The 22,210-nt window shown below is 37.3% G+C and overlaps 2 protein-coding genes across 3 annotated transcripts in view; both read left to right on the forward strand.

Moving 5' to 3' along the window:
* The window catches only part of abcc8 (ATP-binding cassette, sub-family C (CFTR/MRP), member 8), a 67,071-nt gene extending 56,227 nt beyond the window's left edge, over positions 1 to 10,844 (forward strand). For both annotated transcript variants that reach the window (XM_042495818.1, XM_042495819.1), the window contains exons 29-39: positions 566 to 658; positions 804 to 906; positions 1,360 to 1,473; positions 3,267 to 3,387; positions 3,827 to 3,957; positions 4,071 to 4,149; positions 5,085 to 5,193; positions 5,886 to 5,989; positions 8,853 to 8,986; positions 9,918 to 9,980; positions 10,656 to 10,844. In XM_042495818.1, the coding sequence (XP_042351752.1) occupies positions 566 to 658; positions 804 to 906; positions 1,360 to 1,473; positions 3,267 to 3,387; positions 3,827 to 3,957; positions 4,071 to 4,149; positions 5,085 to 5,193; positions 5,886 to 5,989; positions 8,853 to 8,986; positions 9,918 to 9,980; positions 10,656 to 10,793 (1,189 nt within the window). In that variant the 3' untranslated portion in view covers positions 10,794 to 10,844. The remainder of the gene's footprint in view (positions 1 to 565; positions 659 to 803; positions 907 to 1,359; positions 1,474 to 3,266; positions 3,388 to 3,826; positions 3,958 to 4,070; positions 4,150 to 5,084; positions 5,194 to 5,885; positions 5,990 to 8,852; positions 8,987 to 9,917; positions 9,981 to 10,655) is intronic.
* A 2-nt stretch (positions 10,845 to 10,846) lies between these two features.
* On the forward strand, positions 10,847 to 13,662 carry kcnj11 (potassium inwardly rectifying channel subfamily J member 11). The gene has a single exon (XM_042495820.1). The coding sequence runs from the start codon at positions 12,094 to 12,096 to the stop codon at positions 13,249 to 13,251; it is 1,158 nt and encodes a 385-aa protein (XP_042351754.1). The 5' UTR covers positions 10,847 to 12,093; the 3' UTR covers positions 13,252 to 13,662.
* The last annotated feature ends 8,548 nt before the right edge of the window (positions 13,663 to 22,210 follow it).

Genomic DNA, 22,210 nt, shown 5'->3' on the forward strand with positions numbered 1-22,210 from the left:
TAGTGGACCAAATGGCTTAAATCCTAATAGTGAAATGATTCATTTCATTCGGGTTGTGATGCTAAAAAAATTTAAAAAAAAATACTGATTTACAGAGGTCTCTTTTGCCATGTAAACCAAATAAAAAAAAAAGTCTTTTGGGGCTGCAGGGCATCACATTATGGTGTAATTATACTGTTTGGTCGCTAAATTGTCTTCAAAACCCAGCACAGTTTCCGGGGGCCTGGCTTAGATGCAGAAGATCTGAAAACATTGAGTGATCACAGCAGGCTGGACTATTTTGGGATGGGAGCCTGAAGAGACAGGGACTAAAACACAGTGTCTCAGACAGAGCGTGAATATAGGTGTTCTAGCACGAACAGTTTGAGGAAAAAGGAGAGTTTTTTGACTATTAAAGCATGTGAACATGTTCTAGTAGAAACCTTCAATAAGTATGAACCTTAAAAATGAGCACAGCAGATCCTCTTAATAAAAGCCTAATCAGATGGTGTTTTTTCATGAAATGTCGTCCTCTTTGCTTCAGTTGAAGTTACCCTGTCCACTTTGTCCCCTGTCTTCTGATCAGGGACCTGCAGCAGTTGGAGGACAGCACCCAACTCCCTTTACTCTGCCACTTTTCAGAGACAGTGGAGGGTCTCCCCACTATACGGGCCCTCAGGTAGTCATGACTAACATATTTTGAACCCTGAGTTACAGTCGTTGACTTTGTTGCAGTGTTGGATAGTGAACTGACGCACGAATAATCCTGTATTGCTGTTTTTGTATCACAAATGGAAATGAGCCGTGTAATTTTCTATCGGCAGATATGAGCCTAGGTTCAGACAGAGGTTACTACAGTTCACGGACGCCAACAACATCGCCTCTCTCTTCCTCACAGCAGCTAACCGTTGGCTGGAAGTCCGCATGGTAATGATCCGTCCCCTGTTTACTGATTTAACATTCAGCTCAGTCCTATTAACTGTTTGTCAGACAGCAGCTGGTTCACAGTTTTGTTGTGTTGCTGGCTCCCTCTGTTGGGAATCCAAAACACTAAATTTTTCATCATCTTATCAACATCAGATTCACTGGTCATGTGATGTTTCATGTATCGTCTGCATGTGGCTCGCAGCTCATTTGACTTCTCATGTTTCACAGCAGCAGCAGCAGCAGCAGCAGCAAAGGAGATAACCTTCACATGTTTATCGATTCATGAGCACCAAGCAACACAAAGCTTTTTGTTAACATGTCTGTCTTTTATGTGCACGATGACATTTAACTGATCTACAATAATAAATCTGCCTTTTATTTTATTTACCTTCTTGAATTATTCAGTGATGCATTCTCTTCCTGCTGTAAAGTTGACATTATCTCTCCCTGCAGGAGTACATTGGAGCCTGTGTGGTGTTAGTGGCAGCTGTAGCCTCCATCACTAACTCTCTCTACAACCAGCTGTCCCCCGGTCTGGTGGGGCTGGGACTGACGTACGCACTCATGGTGAGACTGTGTGTGTTTGAGAGAGAGTGTGTGTGTGTGTGTGTGTGTGTGTGTGTGTGTTGTCTTGTCTTGTCTTGTTTCATTGTTTAATTGTTTGTTTAGCAGTCTCTTAAAAGGTAATTCAGGTGGTTTTATGTGTTTAGCTGTAAATTGTGCATCCTCTACATGAATACAGAACTTTTTCTATTTATTTTCCAGTTTAGAATAAAGTGTTTGCCCAGGCCCCAGTATATTAAACTGTGTGCATACATTTTTTTTCAAAACTATATTCACAACCCATTATTTTGGGGTTTTATTTTCTGGAATTCATCTGATTATGCCAAATCTTAAATAAACCAAAATCTGGACAAAGTTCCTATTTTTTCAAAATGCCACTTGTTACACAAACACTGTAATTTCACAGTTTCTTGTTTTGAACATACTTGAGGGAAGACAGATGTAGAGACTTCAGTTGCATAATAGGTGCTAATTTGTGTTTTTTTTCATGCAGCGAATAAAAAACATGTTTAAACACAGCTAGTCCTTAAAAAGTCATCAAATATGTTATATCCATTAAAAAAATAGTATTGAATTTGACGTCTTAAATGTCACAAATATTTGATTCATCCATCTTTTAATTTCTTTTTGTTAAATGAGCCGAGCGTGAAAGTCCACATTTTGCAAATCCAAAATGACCCTACGTCTTGCTCCTCCTACAGGCCTTTGTCACTTCTTAATGTTGACATTAAAAATTTGCCTAAAGCATTAGCAGCCCGTCTTGAAAAGGTTCTTCCTGTGATTATATCAGAGGAACAGAATTGCTTTATTAAAGGGCGTCAGCTGTTTTTCAGTGTTCAAACAAATTAATTTTCTCTGATCACTCCTCTTCAGTCCCCGAAGTATTAAATTCAGTCGACACGGAGAAAGCTTTCGATCGGGTTGAATGGCAGTACTTTTTTGAAGTACCACTCAAATTTGACCTTGATACCAGGTTTATATCCTGGATTTATCTTTTATATACCTCCCCCCAGGCCAGCGTCCAAAATAATTCGAATTAAATCGAATTATTTCACGCTGTCATGTGGCAAGGCTGTCCCCTTTCCCCCCCCTTTTTCGCCTTGGCCATAGAGTCCCTGTCAATTGCTTTAAGATCTCTTCCTCAGTTTCACGGTATCTCTCATTTCAGCATCAAATTAAAATCGTCCCTTAATGCAGGTGACCTTTCATATGTGTCAGATCCACTGATTAGTATTCCAACAATTTAACTATTCTGAAGATTTGGCTCCTTTTCAATTAATCTCATATTAAGAGTGAACGCTATCCTATAAATTCTTTAGCTCTAGCACTCAAACAGTCCATTATTCCTTCTAAGTTCAGTCCCTCAGGGTTTAGATACTTAGGGATCAATGTGGCCCGTACCTTATCATCCTTTTACTCTGCCAATTTTTTCCCCTGGTTGCCCAACTTCAGACAGATTTCCAAAATTGGAGCTTTCTCCCTCTATCTTTGAATCCTAGAATTAATACAGTGAAGATGATTGTCTTGACTAGATTTCTGTTTCAGTGCATTCTTTAATTTTTGTCCAAACATTTTTTTATAATCAAACTGTTAGTTCTTTCCTGTGGAGTGGTAAGGCCCCCAGAGTAAGGAAATCATTATTGCAAAAATTCATGTCTAATGCCTTACCCAATTTCTTTCTATACTATTGGTCAGCACAAGTACGTAAATTGACTTGCTTCAAACTCCAGAGCTGTTTTCCTCCTGCACCACTTCCCTAACTCATCTCTATGCCCCCTCCTCCCTCTGTGTATCAGGTATCCAACTACATGAACTGGATGGTGCGTAACCTGGCAGACATGGAAGTCCAGCTTGGCTCAGTCAAAAGGATTAATGGCCTGCTCAAAACTGAACCAGAGAATTACGAGGGACTGCTCAGTGAGTGCAGCAACACAGACACAGTTCCGTCTTAAATTAAACCTCATATCATCGAGTCAACAGGTGCAACAAAAGTGATATCTAGTCTGTTGTGTGAAATTTCTTGAGATTTCTTCCTCATGTAGGGCAAGGTTTAAAATTTGACTAAATTCACATTCATAACTTTAATAATAGGTATCATAATGCTCTCAGGAAATGTATCTTCATCCCACTTATATCAGTTAGTCTGTCTTTCATGCGTGTTTCCTTTTAGCCATGAGGGATTTTGCAAGAAGGCCGGTGGCTCGTTACCATTAAAAAACATTGTTGGGAAATTTAAATCAGATTTTAATAAATTAATCTGGCTCCATTATCACTCATTATAAGACAGTAATTCATATCATTACAAGGATTTTTTAAAAAAAGGTAAGATAGTAAAATGTTTCTTCATCTGTGTCAGCTGTGTCCCAGGTCCCTGACGGCTGGCCCCGAGAGGGAGAGATCAAGATCCAGAATCTCAGTGTCCGATACGACGCCACGCTGAAGCCCGTACTCAAAAATGTCAACGCACACATCAACCCTGGGCAGAAGGTATCCAAACTGAGGAAACCCGTGTCTTAAAACCTGAAACAAATGCCAGAAAATATGATAAACGAACACTTGAATGTTGGTAACAATGATGACTCAGACTTGCTTGTTTTCAGGTGGGGATCTGTGGCAGGACAGGCAGCGGCAAATCCTCTTTCTCCTTAGCCTTCTTCCGTATGGTGGACATGTTTGAGGGTACAGTAAAACACCACTTAAATTTGACTCATCAAAATATGAAATGTAGTCAGTTAAATCACTATTTAGAAATTGTGAGAAGGTTTTAAAAACATGTAAAACTAGCAAATCAAAAGCTTTGTTTACAGATGTATTTAAAGGGGTATTTTGCCAATTTTCAAATAGCTTTGTATCAAAACAATGTGGGTAGTATGTGTAGATGAACTGTGGTAACCAGCGCTTAGATATCCCTCCTCCCCTAACGGCAAAGCTGCCAAATAATATACATTACGTCATTTTGAGGAGTTTCGCTGGCTCTTGGGGCTGTTGCTCAAACTGCAGGCTGTATTTCTGCATTGTCATGTCGCCAGCCAACCGCTGCCAACACACACTCAAAGACTATACAGCCGATCAAGACAAACGCCCGCCCTTCTCTGTCTCAGAAACTCGGACTGAAATGGTCAGATGGTAAAACTAGACAGTGCTGATTTAATGTAAATTAGGATTATGTTACTATACTGACGATTTATCGGCTAAAATGTTTCCAGAAACAGATTTTGATGCCTCGTTTCGCTTTAATGGCGATAGTTTGTGAGCAGGTAGTCGTTGCTACTGCTTCCTGCACTGTGAAAACGGTGGCCGAAAAAACAGCAAAACTAAGCAGCGCTGATTAAATTAAAACCAAGATTCTGTCATGGGAGTTGCATTTTTCTTGCCTCAGATGTTTTCAAAAACACGTTTTAGCTTTCTGTTTAATTGTAATATGACATCAGGCCGGCCACCATTCTTTCACATGGACCAGTCCACCTACAACAAGTGCACGACATTCTGGTAGTTGTAGGTTTCTACCTCTTGAGCAAAAACATACTTTTTCTCTGGTCCTGTTGCTGCTCTCTGTAATTTATTCTATGCCTGATATACTTTCTTTTTGTTTTTTCTTTTTCTTTTGTTCACAGGGAGGATTGTGATCGATGACATCGACATCGCCAAGCTGCCTCTGCAGACCCTCAGGTCTCGCTTGTCCATCATCCTCCAAGACCCCATCCTGTTCAGCGGTGCCATCCGGTACAATTAAGTTCTCTTCGCCCTCATTTTCACCAGCAGCATGACTCATCACCAAGGTTTAGATTTGGTGATAATAGATTTTTAGTAGAAAGGAGAAAACGGAACATTTCCAGTAACAGAGCCAGCTGGCAAACTATGGCACACTTCAAAAACACTTATCTAAAGCATGAGTGGAGCTGAGGGTTTGAAGATAAGAGGACATTCCTCTGCAAACTCCAACTGAGAGGTTTATTTTTAGACTTCAGCGGCAGTGACCATAAAAGCTTTGTCATGTTGGATGAGAACAGATATTTCTTAAGAACCTGTGTGATGCTCTCAGAGTGCAGTTTGGGGTGTTTTCAGTCAGTCAGATCACATAAAACTCTAAGTTTATTTATATGTTTCGTCTCTTGGCCAAGCAAGAGTGTAAACTGGACCTCTCTGACAGCTTAAACCAAGCAGCAGATTGACAGAACATGCTGGATAGGTGATAATAGAGCGAGTCAGAGCGTCTGTGAATGCAGCACTGCAGCACTGCAGCTTGAGCTGACTGAGTTGGCTCATAGACTAAATACATTTATTAAGATATTCGTTTCATAATTATAAATCTCATCACTTCTAATGAATAGACATTAAGGTAGGATTTGATCCTCGAGTTGAACTGAATGTGTATATGTGCATGTTTGTGTGTGTGTGTGTGTGTGTGTGTGTAGGTTCAACCTGGACCCAGAGATGAAGGCTACAGATGAGATGCTTTGGGAAGCTCTGGAGATCGCTCAGCTGAAGCCTGTTGTTAAATCCCTTCCAGGAGGACTGGGTGAGAAGATTCACGTTTGTCTTTGTGTGCGTCTGTGCGTGTGTGTGTACACGTGACATCCATACATGTAGGGCTGAAAATAACAATTATATTCATTGTGGATCCATGTCTTTTTCGATTAATTGGTGAGTTTCTTGGTCTATAAAATATCAGAAAACTGTGAAAAATGTCTCAGTCTGTTTCCCCAAAGCCCAAGATGATGTCCTCAAATGTCTTGTTTAGTCCAAAACCCAAAGATATTCTGTTTGCTGTCATACAGGAATAAAGAAACCAGAAAATATTCATATTTAAGACGCTGGAATCAGAGATTTAGTTGGCTGTTGATTTAAAAGTTGAGAACTTATCAGCTGATTGTTGCAGCTTTAATTGCATGTCTGTTGCTATCTTGAAGTTTCCTCCTTTCTAGCCAGGCTAGCAGCACGGATCTGTGGATGACAATGCCAATCTGTTGGTCAGTTTCTCAGTTCAACACTTTGGTCCAGACTTAAATATGCTGAAAACTACTGGATGTATTATGAAGTCATTTCTAACATTCAGGATCCCTCAAGGGCTCAAGTTTGTGACTAAATACCTGTAAAGCTCATGACATTCCCATCAGCCTCAGCTGTTAAGGTCTAATTATCACATGCTAAACTAAGATGGTAAAAATTCCTTCTTAAAATTGTTTGCATGTTAGTGTCTAACCAAACCAAGTCTGAGGGTCGAGGGAGTCGATTGCTGCACAGATTTTAAAGCACTGTCGTCGGTTGATGACAATACTCCCAACAGACTATGGCAGACAGCAGCTTCATTAAGGCTTTGGTAAAAATATAAGAGTTTACTTTGTGAGGTGTATTATTTTTATGCCTCTGTGCTGGCAACAGCAGTGGTTGGAGGCATTATGTTTTTTGGGTTGTCCACAAATATGTTTCTTGTGAATGAAATTTCTCAAGAATGCCTGAAGGGAATTTCTTCAATTTTGGCACAAACGTTGGCAGCATGACCTCACAAGATATGTTTTTGGCCATAACTCAAGAATACATTTGCTAATTATATAAAAAAAAAAAAAACGGGAGACATTTGGTCAGATACTGAATTAACGTCACTACTCTTGGGTGTCCACCTTGAAACTGTGCTGGTTGTATAGAAATGCTGCCGGGTTGAAGATATGTGTTAAGCATCCATGTTTTAGAATATGTGGTTTCTTTGCAACAACATTTGTCTTTGAAGCATTGTCCACTGTCACGACAACATATGAGTCATATATAAGTGGACAGACATGGATGTAAAATGTAACTGCAACTTGACTGGTTTACGAAGGCTTATAACAGCAAGGTGGTAATTCTAGTTTTACAATTGTTTTGAAATTGCTGGAAGAGCTGAGGTTGGCATGGTTACCATGGTTTTGTGTCTCCAGCCGACAAGGCGGCTTTCAGATAGTGACGTGGTAATTACAGCTCAGTACATTCGGAAAGATACGAACTCTTCATTTACACAAAAGTACATTGAACAATAGAACACATATTGGGTAAGTAGAGTGCACAGTATGCAGTTTTAGAAGCAGCATGTGATTTGCATAAAATGCAGTATTTAAGTTATCTGGTGGACATCTGTGCAATAAACACATAAATTCCCTCTCTTTGGTCATGATATCAGTCAACAGCTCCAGTGTCTTGACTCAAAGATCAGATATCAAAGCACCTGAGCATTTTTAACTCCTTGTCGGAGCTGTATTTTGCATGTAGCTGCTCTGACCTGCACAGTTTTACGGGCACATTCTTCTGAGCTCACTTCAAGTCATGTTTCTGATGCAGGAGACCTGACAAGTTGCAGACTGCGGCAGTCTCACCATCAGATCAGATGTTAGAGAGCTGTGTGCCTCTTCTGACTTAACCTACATACATGACGAATGCCTGGCATGCTGATGCATGGGGCCTCCACTCTGCTGCGTGTCTTTAACTGCTGCTGGTTTGCAGTTTATCACTCTGTTTTTTAAATCTCTGTCAGTGTCTACACTTCTTTATAATAGACTGCTGCTGTTCATCTCGCCCGATGTATTTCTGCTTCAGTTGATGTGACACTGACAAGTGTGTGTGTGTGTGTGTGTGACATGTTGAAACTGAGCTACTCTCTGCTTTAATTTATGTTTGCTGGAGTCAAGTGGTCAATAAGATATTGATCTGTAGCCCAGGGTTTAATGGCTAATGAATTTTGTCCTTTCATTTAGAGTAACAATAACCGTCTTGTGTTGCATATATAGCAGACCACAGTTAGCTGCAGTGAGTCTTTGTTACTACAGTGATGGTGACTTTTGTGAAAGCTGCACAGCTAGAGTTCACTTTATCATACAGTATACTTATTTAATGCTAAACACCAATAAATGTGCGTCCTTAATTTCTCCGCTTTAGATTTAAGTAAAATTCTATATATTTTTTTTTATCATACTTGAAATATCCACCACACCTTGCATCATAAAAACACAATTTCAGTTGTTAAACCTCTTATTCCCTTAGTTTCTGTCTCTGTCTTTACTATTTAACTGCTCACTCAAAGAGAGAGAGAGAAAGAGAGAGATATAAAATAAACTATTAACTTATGGATGGCTTGAGAACAGTTGAGGTTTTCAACCATAGTGTAATGACTTGGTTTCATTTGGATGAGTGAATGGAAAGTCAGTATCAATCTGTGAGCCAAGGGTTAATGGCCGATTAACTTTGCCCTCTCATTGGCTGAAATAATAGTCTCAGTGGTATATCACATGTTCTGTATGATTTAAAAGTTGTCCATCTGTGTTCTGTGTATGATTGTACATAAAAATGAAAACAAATAATACTGATTTTGTTTTAATATGATGTATTCTTTTAAAATGTTTCTTCCCCTTCAGATGCCATGGTGACGGAGGGAGGCGAAAACTTCAGTCAGGGTCAGAGACAGCTGTTCTGTCTTGCCCGAGCCTTCGTCAGGAAGAGCAGCATCCTCATCATGGACGAAGCCACTGCGTCCATAGACATGGCAACGGTCAGTGTGTTTTGGGTTCCAGGGATTTGTGAGGTGGTACAAAGACCTACAGAGAAAAGTAGCTGTAAAAGGAAAGATGAAGTGAGGTGAAGGAAACTGAAATAGAGAGGTCATTGGAAACGAAAGTTTTATAAATCAATGAGGGGTGAAGCAAAGTTTACGAGGCCATTTTATCTGTTGGCATGTAACAAAGGACAAGCCTGTATTTTTGACCTTTAAAATCTACAGAGATTCACATATAATGGAGGAGTTTAAAGTTATAGACAGATAATCTGCATTTTGAGTCTCTTTCACTGATCATTAAAAATATCTGTAGAATAATCTAGATTTAGTTGTTAGCTCTGTTTGCCCATTTTAAGAGATGTGTTATGCATTTTATGTCTCTTAATTGATCAGTAAAAATATGTATAATAATTGATATTTAGTTGTTAGCTGTTGGCCCATTTTTAGAGATCTGTTATTGTGGGATCTTATTGGGTTTGGCTCACTGGTTGATCAGCTTTCAGTTAGGCTTCTTGAAATGAAAGGAGGATAAAAAAAAACCCACAGTGAAGGAGGTGTGCATGAAGCAGAAAGAAAGAACGAAATGGAGGGAAAATACTCGCAACAAAGAGCTGGAGGGGAGTCAGTGTATTACTTAAGAGCCGTTACTGAATGATCGGTCACAAAGAGCGGCGTTTCAGGCTTACGTTAATGCAGCTGCACTGCCCTGAGGAAATACAGTTGAGTGTTCAGTCAGGGGAACCAAGATGAGATGAAAATTAGCATCAACGGGATTAAACGGTGCCAAGGAACATGTTAACTGTTAAAAAAGGCTCTTTATTTTATGTTGTCTTCCATACATGCCTTTGTTTTGTCCTTAAATGAAGGTAATATGAAAAAAAACATGACAGTAAGCTGACCTCTTCTGCCCCCGCCTCTGTCCTCACAGGAGAGCATCCTGCAGAAAGTGGTGATGACTGCTTTTGCTGACCGAACGGTGGTTACTATAGCAGTGAGTATCTCCCCCACGCTGTGTCAGGCATTTGCAGTTATTTTAATGCACGCAGCTCTCCTGTTTCCCCCATGAGAGCACTGACCTCCACCCTGCACTGCTGATGCAGTCCCTGTAAAGTGATGCAAAGTAGCAAACACATGCAGCGTGGACTATTTCTAACTATGTCTGCAGGATTGTGCTGCAAATAAAAATAAAAAAAAGAGGTAAGAGTGGAAATTAAGAAAGGGGAAAATGAGTCAGACTTCCACGTTAGATTTGACTCAGGATTCTTAAGGTTCTTTCATGATAAAATAAATGAAAAGAGCATCCATGTATGTTAGAACGTCATAACACTTTAGGTAAACTTACCAAGAAAAAGAAAGGGCAACCTGTTATAACTTCTGGTTTACAGTAGTGTAATATTTCCTAAACCAAAACCTATTATTTCCTCTTTTTTAATGTAACAGCCAGTTTTATTACATGTATATTGTACTTACATGTGTAAAAATTACTAAAAAAAAAAGGTACAGTAATACATTAATGAGAAAAAATTATTTATTTTTGATTCGTAAGACTCATTTAGGATGCATCGGTCTCAGTTTGTGACAGATGCAGAGTGGAGTAGTTTTCTCTGATGTCTTTATTTCAGTGTTCAGTGTAACATCTTGTTTTCTTCCCCGTTTCATCGCGCAGCATCGAGTCCATACCATCCTGAATGCCGACCTGGTGATTGTGATGAAGCGCGGGATCATCCTGGAGTATGACAGACCCCAGGCCCTGCTGGAAAAGGAGGACAGCGTCTTCACCTCCTTCGTGCGAGCAGACAAGTAGCTCAAGAGAGGAAGCATCAGAGGAAGACATTCAAAGTGCAATTGTTCCATGGAATATATTCATTTTATTTTTTAATCATGTTGTATAATATTTGTAAATAAAAAAGTTAATTCTTTGTTAAGAAATTATCATTTACTTGTGTTTTTCTGTTGGGGTTAGGTAAAAAGGAGTTGGATGACTGAAGTGATAAACGTGTGCTTGTGTGAGACTTTTTGTCCTGTTTAAAACAGATGAGTCATCAGCGGATCGCAGGTACAAACTGAGCTGAGGAATACATGATGCTGTCCAGCAAGAGCCAGACACGACATAGTGATCATCTTCATATGCTCAGGGGTGTCAGGGTGGGATGAGCTGCTGGCCTGCTGCAGCCAGGACTGACATGTGACATGAGAAAGTTGTTTGGATGCCAGAGGAGCACAGCTGACTGTAAATTAATGTCTCTGTGGGTGGCATGAAAAGGAGAGGGAGCCAAGCAGATTAAAAACTCAGGACTGGATGTTGCTGAAAACACTAAATCTGAAGGCCCACTTTGTGTCCATGTAAAGCGAGGTGAGGTTTATAGCAAACAGCCTGGGGATGATTTACTGTAGAGTGACCTATATTTAACCCATTATGTATTCAGAATATGAGCTGCCTTTGGCGTTTAGGCTGCACAACTGTTTGTGTGTGTGTGTGTGTGTGTGTGTGTGTGTGTGTTTTATGCGTAATGGGTCCACTCCTGCATTCTCATTGAGAATCACAGGAAGGGCACCATAGAGATGGTGGAGGGGGGGAACACCTCTCCACCTCACAACGTCTCCATCTCACGTTACCGAGCTGTAGTGAAGTGGCGGAGTCAGCACTGAGCCAACTGCGCCACTCAAGCCTGCCTTGTCATCCAAAGGTGATAAAACTCGCTCAGATGCCCATTATGCTCCCACATCAACCTTTTACATCTCACTGAATTTCCGTCGCGGGTGCGCACCAGCGTTGGGGTGGGTTCACAATGGATCTGGGCGGTGTGGCACATCTATGCCCGGTCGGTGGGTGTCGTGAGTGACGGCGGCAGCTGCGGAGCTGGAAGAAGAATCTCCTCCTGGGACTTCGCGGTTGTGGAGCGCCTGATCTGGAGGCAACGTGAGGAGCGCACATACCTGAAAACGGGCGACAAGGAGACTCTCTCCTGCGCCCAACAGCTGCCGAGAGGCTGACCGGTTGGTCAGACAAAGCACCGGGGAAGAGGAAACCTGTTCTTCTTTCAGCCGGACCGAGAGGAATCCTTAAAAGCCAAAAGGCTGTGGGTCCATAGCATGGGAGCGCTATGTTGTCCAGAAAAGGACTCATTCCCGAGGATTACTTGCTGACACGTTTGGCTGAGGATGTTCTGCAGCCAAAGTTTAAGGCCAAACCGGGGAAAGCTCGCTTCGTCGCCAAGAACGGCACCTGCAATGTAGCGCACACCAACATCCGAGAGCAGGGTCGATTTTTGCAGGACGTCTTTACAACTCTCGTTGATTTAAAATGGCTCCACACGCTCATTATTTTCACCATGTCTTTCCTGTGCAGCTGGCTTCTTTTCGGGATGATCTGGTGGCTCATTGCCTTTGCGCACGGCGACTTGGACCAGAGAGGGGACGATTTTGTCCCGTGCGTAACAGACATTCACTCCTTCTCCTCCGCTTTCCTCTTCTCCATAGAGGTCCAAGTTACCATCGGATTCGGAGGCCGGATGATCACGGAGGAGTGTGTCTCCGCCATCATCATCCTGATCGTGCAAAACATCGTCGGCCTGGTCATCAACGCCATCATGCTCGGCTGCATCTTCATGAAAACTGCGCAGGCCAATCGACGCGCAGAGACGCTCATTTTCAGCAAGCACGCTGTCATCTCCGTCCGAAACAACAAGCTGTGCTTCATGATCCGCATCGGGGACCTGAGGAAAAGCATGATCATCAGCGCCACCGTGCGACTGCAGGTGGTCAGGAGAACCACCACCGAGGAGGGAGAGGTTGTGCCTCTGGACCAGATCGACATCCACATGGATAACCCGGTGGGCACCAATGGTGTCTTCCTGGTGTCCCCCCTCATCATCTGTCACGTGATCGACAAGGGCAGCCCTCTGTATGAGCTTCCCGCCTTTGACCTGCAGCACCAGGACATTGAGGTGATTGCGGTGCTGGAGGGGGTGGTGGAGACCACGGGCATCACCACGCAGGCCAGGACCTCGTACGTGTCGGAGGAGATTCTGTGGGGTCAGCGCTTCGTGCCCACAGTGTCCGAGGAGGACGGCATGTACGCGGTGGACTACTCCAAGTTCGGTAACACCATGAAAGTGCCGACACCATGCTGCAGCGCCAAGACGCTGGATGAGGCAGGTGGCATCGCTCGCTTTAAACTGAACGAGGGCGTCACCTTGCGGGCCACTGTGAGAAGGCGGCGCGGCTCCGCGGTGGTCCGTAGGTCCAGGATGGATGATTAAATAACTGATGGTGTAAACTAGAATTTTATATAAGAATTAATTATTGACGTTTGATGATAGCTAAATGATAAAATCATATTTATTTTATAATTAATATATGTGATGGAGTACCTGTATTCAGTACTCCACATCACATCTTTCTGTAGATGTATGCGCACTTCAACAAGCTTTTGACTCAGGGTCTGTAAGAAAATGCACAAAAAGTAAGAATGGTGAGTTCTGGTACCCAGAATGGACAGAAAGTCCAGTTTGGATGTGACAGATCTTTTTTTTTTTTTTTTTTTAAATATTAAGTGTGAATGCATGTATCTAAAAGCAATAAAAGAGAATGCTTCATGTAATGTGTATTGTGAATTGTGGAGAGGTCAACTTACATGGTTTAAAAGCAGTTTCGGGGTTTAACTAGGCCCAAGTAATAAAAATGCAAAAATAATGTAATTGTAACCTGTTACAGTTACTGAAAAAAGTAATTAAATTACTTAAACTGACATTACCATACCTCGACAAGCTGTGTTGTTTTCAGCTGGTTTTTAGAAACATCAAAATTCTTTCGACATACAATACTATGTTGTTTTCAGCCATTTTTTTGACATGCTATATTATAATGTTTTTGGCTATTTTTGCAACTATTACCTGCCTCAACAAGCTCTAATATGTCCTTTTCAGCTGTGTTTTAGATATGTCAAATGAGCAATTTTTCAACAGACTATACTATGTCACTGTCAGCTATTTTTTTGACATGCTAAATTATGATATTTTTCAACGTTCTATATCATGAAATGTCTCAACAAGCTTCAATATGTTGTTTTCAGCCATTTTTTCAACATGTCAAAATTTAGAAATTTTACAACATACTAAACAATGTCTTTTTCAGCAATTTTTAAAAAATGCTATATGATTTTGGCTGTTTTTGCAACTAACAATACAGTGACGTGCCTTGACAAGCTATGATATGTCGTTTTCAGCTGTGTTTTAGATAATATGTCAAAGATTGATTTTTTTTTACATACTATGTCCTTTTCAGCCATTTTTTATGACACACTATATTATGAAGTTTCTGGCTGTTTTTGCAACAATGACGTGCCTCAACAAGCTTTATGTCGTTTTCAGCAGTGTTTTAGATATGTCAAAATTTGCAGTTTTTTTGGCATACTATACTATGTGGTTTTCACCAATTTTGTCAACGTGCTTCATTATGGCGTTTTGGACAGATTTTTTCGACTTTCTATTCTACGACGTGTCTCTACAAGCTATAATATGTTGTTTTCAACTGTTTTTTTTGCAACTTGTCAAAATGTGAAGTTTTTCAATATCCTAAACTACGTCATCTTCAGCCATTTTTGGCTGTTTTTTTAGAGGAACAATATATTGGAATCTCTAGACATGCTGTAATATGTTGTTCTCAGCTGTTTCTTTAAGATGTCAAAATGCGAAGTTTTTCGAAAAACTGTAATATGTCATTTTCAGCCATTTTTCTGACAAGCTAAATTTTTTCAACTTATGATACTATGATATGTTTTGGCAAGCTATAATATGTTGTTTTCAGCCATGTCTTCAAAGTCAAAATTTGAAAGTTTCCGAGATACTATACTATGGCATTTTCGGCTGTTTTTTTTTTTTCGACATGATGGATTATGACGTTTTTTAGCCTTGTTTGACCTTTCTGTCCACTTTGTATACTATGACGTGTCTCTATAAGCTGTAATAAGTCGTTTTTAATCATTTTTGGGACATGTCAAAATTTGACATTTTTGCAATAGTATAGTATGCGATCTTTGGCCGTTTTTTCAACATGCTAAATTATGACGTTTTTGACATTTTTTGACTTTTGTTTCCACTTTGTATACATTGACATGTTCTTTTCAAGCTATAATAAGTAGTTTTTTTAGCCATTTTTGGGACATGTCAAAATTTGACATTTTTGCCATAGTATAGTATGCGATTTTTGGCCGTTTTTTCAACATGCTAAATTATGACGTTTTTTTGCCTTTTTTGGCCTTTGTTTCAACTTTATATATTATGACACGTTCTTTCAAGCTACATTAAGCAGTTTTTAGCCATTTTTTGGGACATGTCAAAATTTGACATTTTTGCCATAGTATAGTATGCGATTTTTGGCCGTTTTTTTTCAACATGCTAAATTATGACGTTTTTGACATTTTTTGACGTTTGTTTCCACTTTGTATACATTGACATGTTCTTTCAAGCTATAATAAGTAGTTTTTAGCCATTTTTGGGACATGTCAATTTTGACATTTTTGCCATAGTATAGTATGCGATTTTTGGCCATTTTTTCAACATGCTAAATTATGACGTTTTTGGCCTTTTTTTTAACCTTTTTTTCAACTTTATATATTATGACACGTTCTTTCAAGCTATAATATGTTGTTTTTAGCCATTTTTGGGACATGTCAAAATTTGACATTTTTGCCATAGTATAGTATGCGATTTTTTGCCGTTTTTTCAACATGCTAAATTATGACGTTTTTGGCCTTTTTTGGCCTTGTTTCACTTTATATATTATGACACGTTCTTTCAAGCTATAATAAGTTTTTTTTAGCCATTTTTGGGACATATGTCAAAATTTGACATTTTTGCCATAGTATAGTATGCGATTTTTGGCCATTTTTTTTCAACATGCTAAATTATGACGTTTTTGGCATTTTTTGACTTTTGTTTCCACTTTGTATACATTGACATGTTCTCTCAAGCTATAATAATAAGTAGTTTTTAGCCATTTTTGGGACATGTCAAAATTTGACATTTTTGCCATAGTATAGTATGCGATTTTTGGCCATTTTTTCAACATGCTAAATTATGACGTTTTTGGCCTTTTTTTTGGCCTTTGTTTCAACTTTGTATATATTATGACACGTTCTTTCAAGCTATATTAAGTTGTTTTTAGCCATTTTTTGGGACATGTCAAAATTTGACATTTTTGCCATAGTATAGTATGCGATTTTTGGCCATTTTTTTCAACATGCTAAATTATGACGTTTTTGGCCTTTTTTTCCTTTGTTTCAACTTTATATATATTATACACGTTCTCTCAAGCTATATTAAGTCAGTTTTTAGCCATTTTTGGGACATGTCAAAATTTGACATTTTTGCCATAGTATAGTATGCGATTTTTTGGCCGTTTTTTCAACATGCTAAATTATGACGTTTTTGGCCTTTTTTGGCCTTTTTTTCACTTTATATATTATGACACGTTCTCTACAAGCTATAATATGTTGTTTTTAGCCATTTTTGGGACATGTCAAAATTTGACATTTTTGCCATAGTATAGTATGCGATTTTTGGCCATTTTTTCAACATGCTAAATTATGACGTTTTTTGGCCTTTTTTTGGCCTTTGTTTCAACTTTGTATATATGACACACGTTCTCTCAAGCTATAATAAGCATGTTTTTTTTAGCCATTTTTGGGACATGTCAAAATTTGACATTTTTGCCATAGTATAGTATGCGATTTTTGGCCATTTTTTCAACATGCTAAATTATGACGTTTTTTTTGACATTTTTTTGACCTTTGTTTCCACTTTGTATACATATGACATGTCTTTACAAGCTATAATAAGTCAGTTTTTAGCCATTTTTGGGACATGTCAAAATTTGACATTTTTGCCATAGTATAGTATGCGATTTTTGGCCATTTTTTCAACATGCTAAATTATGACGTTTTTGGCCTTTTTTTTGGCCTTGTTTCAACACTTTGTATATATATGACACGTTCTTTCAAGCTATATATAAGTTTTTTTAGCCATTTTTGGGACATGTCAAAATTTGACATTTTTGCCATAGTATATAGTATGCGATTTTTGGCCATTTTTTCAACATGCTAAATTATGACGTTTTTGGCCTTTTTTGGCCTTTGTTTCAACTTTGTATATTATGACACGTTCTCTATACAAGCTATAATATGTCATTTTTAGCCATTTTTTGGACATGTCAAAATTTGACATTTTTGCCATAGTATAGTATGCGATTTTTGGCCATTTTTTCAACATGCTAAATTATGACGTTTTTGACCTTTTTTGGCCTTTGTTTCCACTTTGTATACATATATATGACATGTTCTTTTTATATAATAAGTAGTTTTTAGCCATTTTTGGGACATGTCAAAATTTGACATTTTTGCCATAGTATAGTATGCGATTTTTTGGCCATTTTTTTTTCAACATGCTAAATTATGACGTTTTTGGCCTTTTTTGGCCTTTGTTTCCACTTTGTATACATTATGACACGTTCTTTCAAGCTATAATATGTCAGTTTTTAGCCATTTTTGGGACATGTCAAAATTTGACATTTTTGCCATAGTATAGTATGCGATTTTTGGCCATTTTTTTCAACATGCTAAATTATGACGTTTTTTGGCCTTTTTTGGCCTTTGTTTCCACTTTGTATATGCTATGACACGTTCTCAAGCTATATATAATATAGTTTTTTTAGCCATTTTTGGGACATGTCAAAATTTGACATTTTTGCCATAGTATAGTATGCGATTTTTGGCCATTTTTTCAACATGCTAAATTATGACGTTTTTGGCCTTTTTTTTGGCCTTTTTTCACTTTGTATATATATAACGCGTTCTTTCAAGCTATATAAGTATGTTTTTTTTAGCCATTTTTGGGACATGGTCAAAATTTGACATTTTTGCCATAGTATAGTATGCGATTTTTGGCCATTTTTTTCAACATGCTAAATTATGACGTTTTTGGGCTTTTTTTGGCCTTTGTTTCCACTTTGTATATATATAACATGTTCTCTACAAGCTATAATAAGTTGTTTTTTTAGCCATTTTTGGGACATGTCAAAATTTGACATTTTTGCCATAGTATAGTATAGTATGCGATTTTTTGGCATTTTTTTCAACATGCTAAATTATGACGTTTTTGGCCTTTTTTGGCCTTTGTTTCACTTTGTATATTATATACACGCGTCTCTACAAGCTATATATAAGCAGTTTTTTTAGCCATTTTTGGGACATGTCAAAATTTGACATTTTTGCCATAGTATAGTATGCGATTTTTGGCCATTTTTTCAACATGCTAAATTATGACGTTTTTGGTTTTTTTGACTTTGTTTCCACTTTGTATACTATGACACGCGTCTCTAAGCTATATATATGTTTTTTAGCCATTTTTGGGACATGTCAAAATTTGACATTTTTGCCATAGTATAGTATGCGATTTTTGGCCATTTTTTTCAACATGCTAAATTATGACGTTTTTTGGCCTTTTTTGGCCTTTGTTTCAACTTTGTATACTATAACACGTCTCTACAAGCTATAATAAAGTTGTTTTTTAGCCATTTTTGGGACATGTCAAAATTTGACATTTTTGCCATAGTATAGTATGCGATTTTTTGGCCATTTTTTTTTCAACATGCTAAATTATGATGTTTTTTTGGCCTTTTTTGGCCTTTGTTTTCACTTTGTATACTATAACACGTCTTTACAAGCTATAATAAGTATTTTTTTAGCCATTTTTTGGGACATGTCAAAATTTGACATTTTTGCCATAGTATAGTATGCGATTTTTGGCCATTTTTTTTTCAACATGCTAAATTATGACGTTTTTTTGGCCTTTTTTGGCCTTTGTTTCCACTTTGTATACTATGACATGTCTTTCAAGCTATAATATGTTGTTTTTAGCCATTTTTTGGACACATGTCAAAATTTGACATTTTTGCCATAGTATAGTATGCGATTTTTGGCATTTTTTTTCAACATGCTAAATTATGACGTTTTTGGCCTTTTTTGGCCTTTGTTTCCACTTTGTATACTATACACGCGTCTCTTTCAAGCTATAATATGTTGTTTTTTTTTAGCCATTTTTGGGACATGTCAAAATTTTGACATTTTTGCCATAGTATAGTATGCGATTTTTGGCCATTTTTTTCAACATGCTAAATTATGACGTTTTTGGCCTTTTTTTTTGGCCTTTGTTTCACTTTGTATATATACACGTTCTTCTAGCTATAATATAATAATAGTTTTTTTAGCCATTTTTTTTGGACATGTCAAAATTTGACATTTTTGCCATAGTATAGTATGCGATTTTTTTGGCCATTTTTTCAACATGCTAAATTATGACGTTTTTGGCCTTTTTTTGGCCTTTGTTTCAACACTTTGTATATATTGACACGCTCTTTCAAGCTATAATAATATGTTTTTTAGCCATTTTTGGGACATGTCAAAATTTTGACATTTTTGCCATAGTATAGTATGCGATTTTTGGCCATTTTTTTCAACATGCTAAATTGATGTTTTTTTTTGGCCTTTTTTGGCCTTTGTTTTTCCACTTTGTATACATATAACGCGTGTCTCTCTTCAAGCTATAATATGTATGTTTTTAGCCATTTTTGGGACATGTCAAAATTTGACATTTTTGCCATAGTATAGTATGCGATTTTTGGCCATTTTTTCAACATGCTAAATTATGACGTTTTTGGCCTTTTTTGGCCTTTGTTTCACTTTGTATACTATGACACGTCTCTACAAGCTATATAAATGTTGTTTTTTTAGCCATTTTTTTGGACATGTCAAAATTTGACATTTTTGCCATAGTATAGTATGCGATTTTTTGCCATTTTTTCAACATGCTAAATTATGACGTTTTTGGCCTTTTTTGGCCTTTTTTTCACTTTGTATACTATGACACGTTCTCTACACAAGCTATAATATGTTGTTTTTTTAGCCATTTTTGGGACATGTCAAAATTTTGACATTTTTGCCATAGTATAGTATGCGATTTTTGGCCATTTTTTCAACATGCTAAATTATGACGTTTTTGGTTTTTTGGCCTTTGTTTCAACTTTGTATATATACACGTTCTCTCTCAAGCTATATATAAGCAGTTTTTTAGCCATTTTTTTGGGACATGTCAAAATTTTTGACATTTTTGCCATAGTATAGTATGCGATTTTTGGCCATTTTTTCAACATGCTAAATTATGATGTTTTTTGGCCTTTTTTGGCCTTTGTTTCCACTTTGTATACTATGACACGTTCTTTCAAGCTATAATTTATTGTTTTTTAGCCATTTTTTTGGGACATGTCAAAATTTGACATTTTTGCCATAGTATAGTATGCGATTTTTGCCATTTTTTTCAACATGCCATATTTGAATTTTTGGCCTGACGTTTTTTTTTTTTTTGCCTTTTTCACACTTTTTTTTTTAGTTGCGTTTTTTTTCAAGCATATAAAGTTTTTTTTGCCATTTTTTTGACATTTCAAAATTTTTTTGTTTTTTTATTTTTTTGCCATTTTGACATTTTTGCCATAGTATAGTATGCGATTTTTTCATTTTTTCAACATGCTAAATTATGACGTTTTTTTTGTTTTTTTGGCCTTTGTTTTTCACCATTTTTTGTATGACGTTTTTAAATATTTATGTTGTTTTTAGCCATTTTTGGGACATGTCAAAATTTGACATTTTTGCCATAGTATAGTATGCGATTTTTGGCATTTTTTCAACATGCTAAATTATGACGTTTTTTGGTTTTTTTGGCCTTTTTTCCACTTTGTAATGCTATTTCGCTATTCTCTACAAGCTTTATATATGTGTTTTTAGCCATTTTTTTGGGACATGTCAAAATTTGACATTTTTGCCATAGTATAGTATGCGATTTTTGGCCATTTTTTTCAACATGCTAAATTATGACATTTTGGCCTTTTTTTTTGGCCTTTTTTTCCATTTGTATGCATATATGCGTTTCTTGTGTTTTTAGCCATTTTTTTGGACATTTTTATAGTATGTACGATTTTTGGCTTTTGTTTTTTTTTTTCATGACATTTGATTGGCTTTTAATTTTGCATTTTTTGGGACATGTTTTTATGGTTTTTAGCCATTTTTTTTGGAGACATGTCAAATTTTGACATTTTTGCCATAAATTTGACATATGCGTTTTTGCGTTTTTTTTTTTTTTCAACATGCTAAATTATGACATTTTTTGCCATTTTTTTGCCTTTTGTTTTCCACTTTGTATTATTTTTTTTACATGCGGCTATAATATGTTGTTTTTTCAGCCATTTTTTTGAACATGTCAAATTTTGACATTTTTGCCATAGTATAGTATGCGATTTTTGGTCCATTTTTTTTCAACATGCTAAATTATGATGTTTTTGGCCTTTTTTGGCCTTTGTTTCCACTTTGTATATACAACGTGTCTCTCAAGCTATATATATATGTTTTTTCAGCCATTTTTTTTGGACATGTCAAAATTTGACATTTTTGCCATAGTATAGTATGCGATTTTTGGCCATTTTTTCAACATGCTAAAATTATGACGTTTTTGGCCTTTTTTTGGTCTTTGTTTTCACACTTGTATACATATAACATGTGTCTCAACAAGCTATAATATATGTTGTTTTTTAGCCATTTTTGGGACATGTCAAAATTTGACATTTTTTTTGCCATAGTATAGTATGCGATTTTTTTGGCCATTTTTTTCAACATGCTAAATTATGACGTTTTTGGCCTTTTTTTTGGCCTTTGTTTCCACTTTGTATACTATGACGCGTCTCTACAAGCTATAATATGTTGTTTTTTAGCCATTTTTTTGGACATGTCAAAATTTGACATTTTTGCCATAGTATAGTATGCGATTTTTGGCGGCATTTTTTCAACATGCTAAATTATGACGTTTTTTGGCCTTTTTTGGCCTTTGTTTCAACTTTGTATATATATATGACACGTTCTCTCTACAAGCTATATTAAGTTGTTTTTTAGCCATTTTTTGGGACATGTCAAAATTTGACATTTTTGCCATAGTATAGTATGCGATTTTTTTTCCATTTTTTTCAACATGCTAAATTATGACGTTTTTGGCCTTTTTTTTGGTTTGTTTTGTTTCAACTTTGTATATATATGACGCGTCTCTACAAGCTATAATATGTGTTTTTTTAGCCATTTTTGGGACATGTCAAAATTTGACATTTTTGCCATAGTATAGTATG

This window comes from Plectropomus leopardus, chromosome 11 (genome assembly GCF_008729295.1).
Source record: "Plectropomus leopardus isolate mb chromosome 11, YSFRI_Pleo_2.0, whole genome shotgun sequence".
Taxonomy (NCBI): domain Eukaryota; kingdom Metazoa; phylum Chordata; class Actinopteri; order Perciformes; family Serranidae; genus Plectropomus; species Plectropomus leopardus.

Coding starts and splice junctions, on each gene's coding strand:
- kcnj11 (XM_042495820.1), top strand. CDS start 12,094: ATGTTGTCCAGAAAAGGACTCATTCCCGAGGATTACTTGCTGACACGT.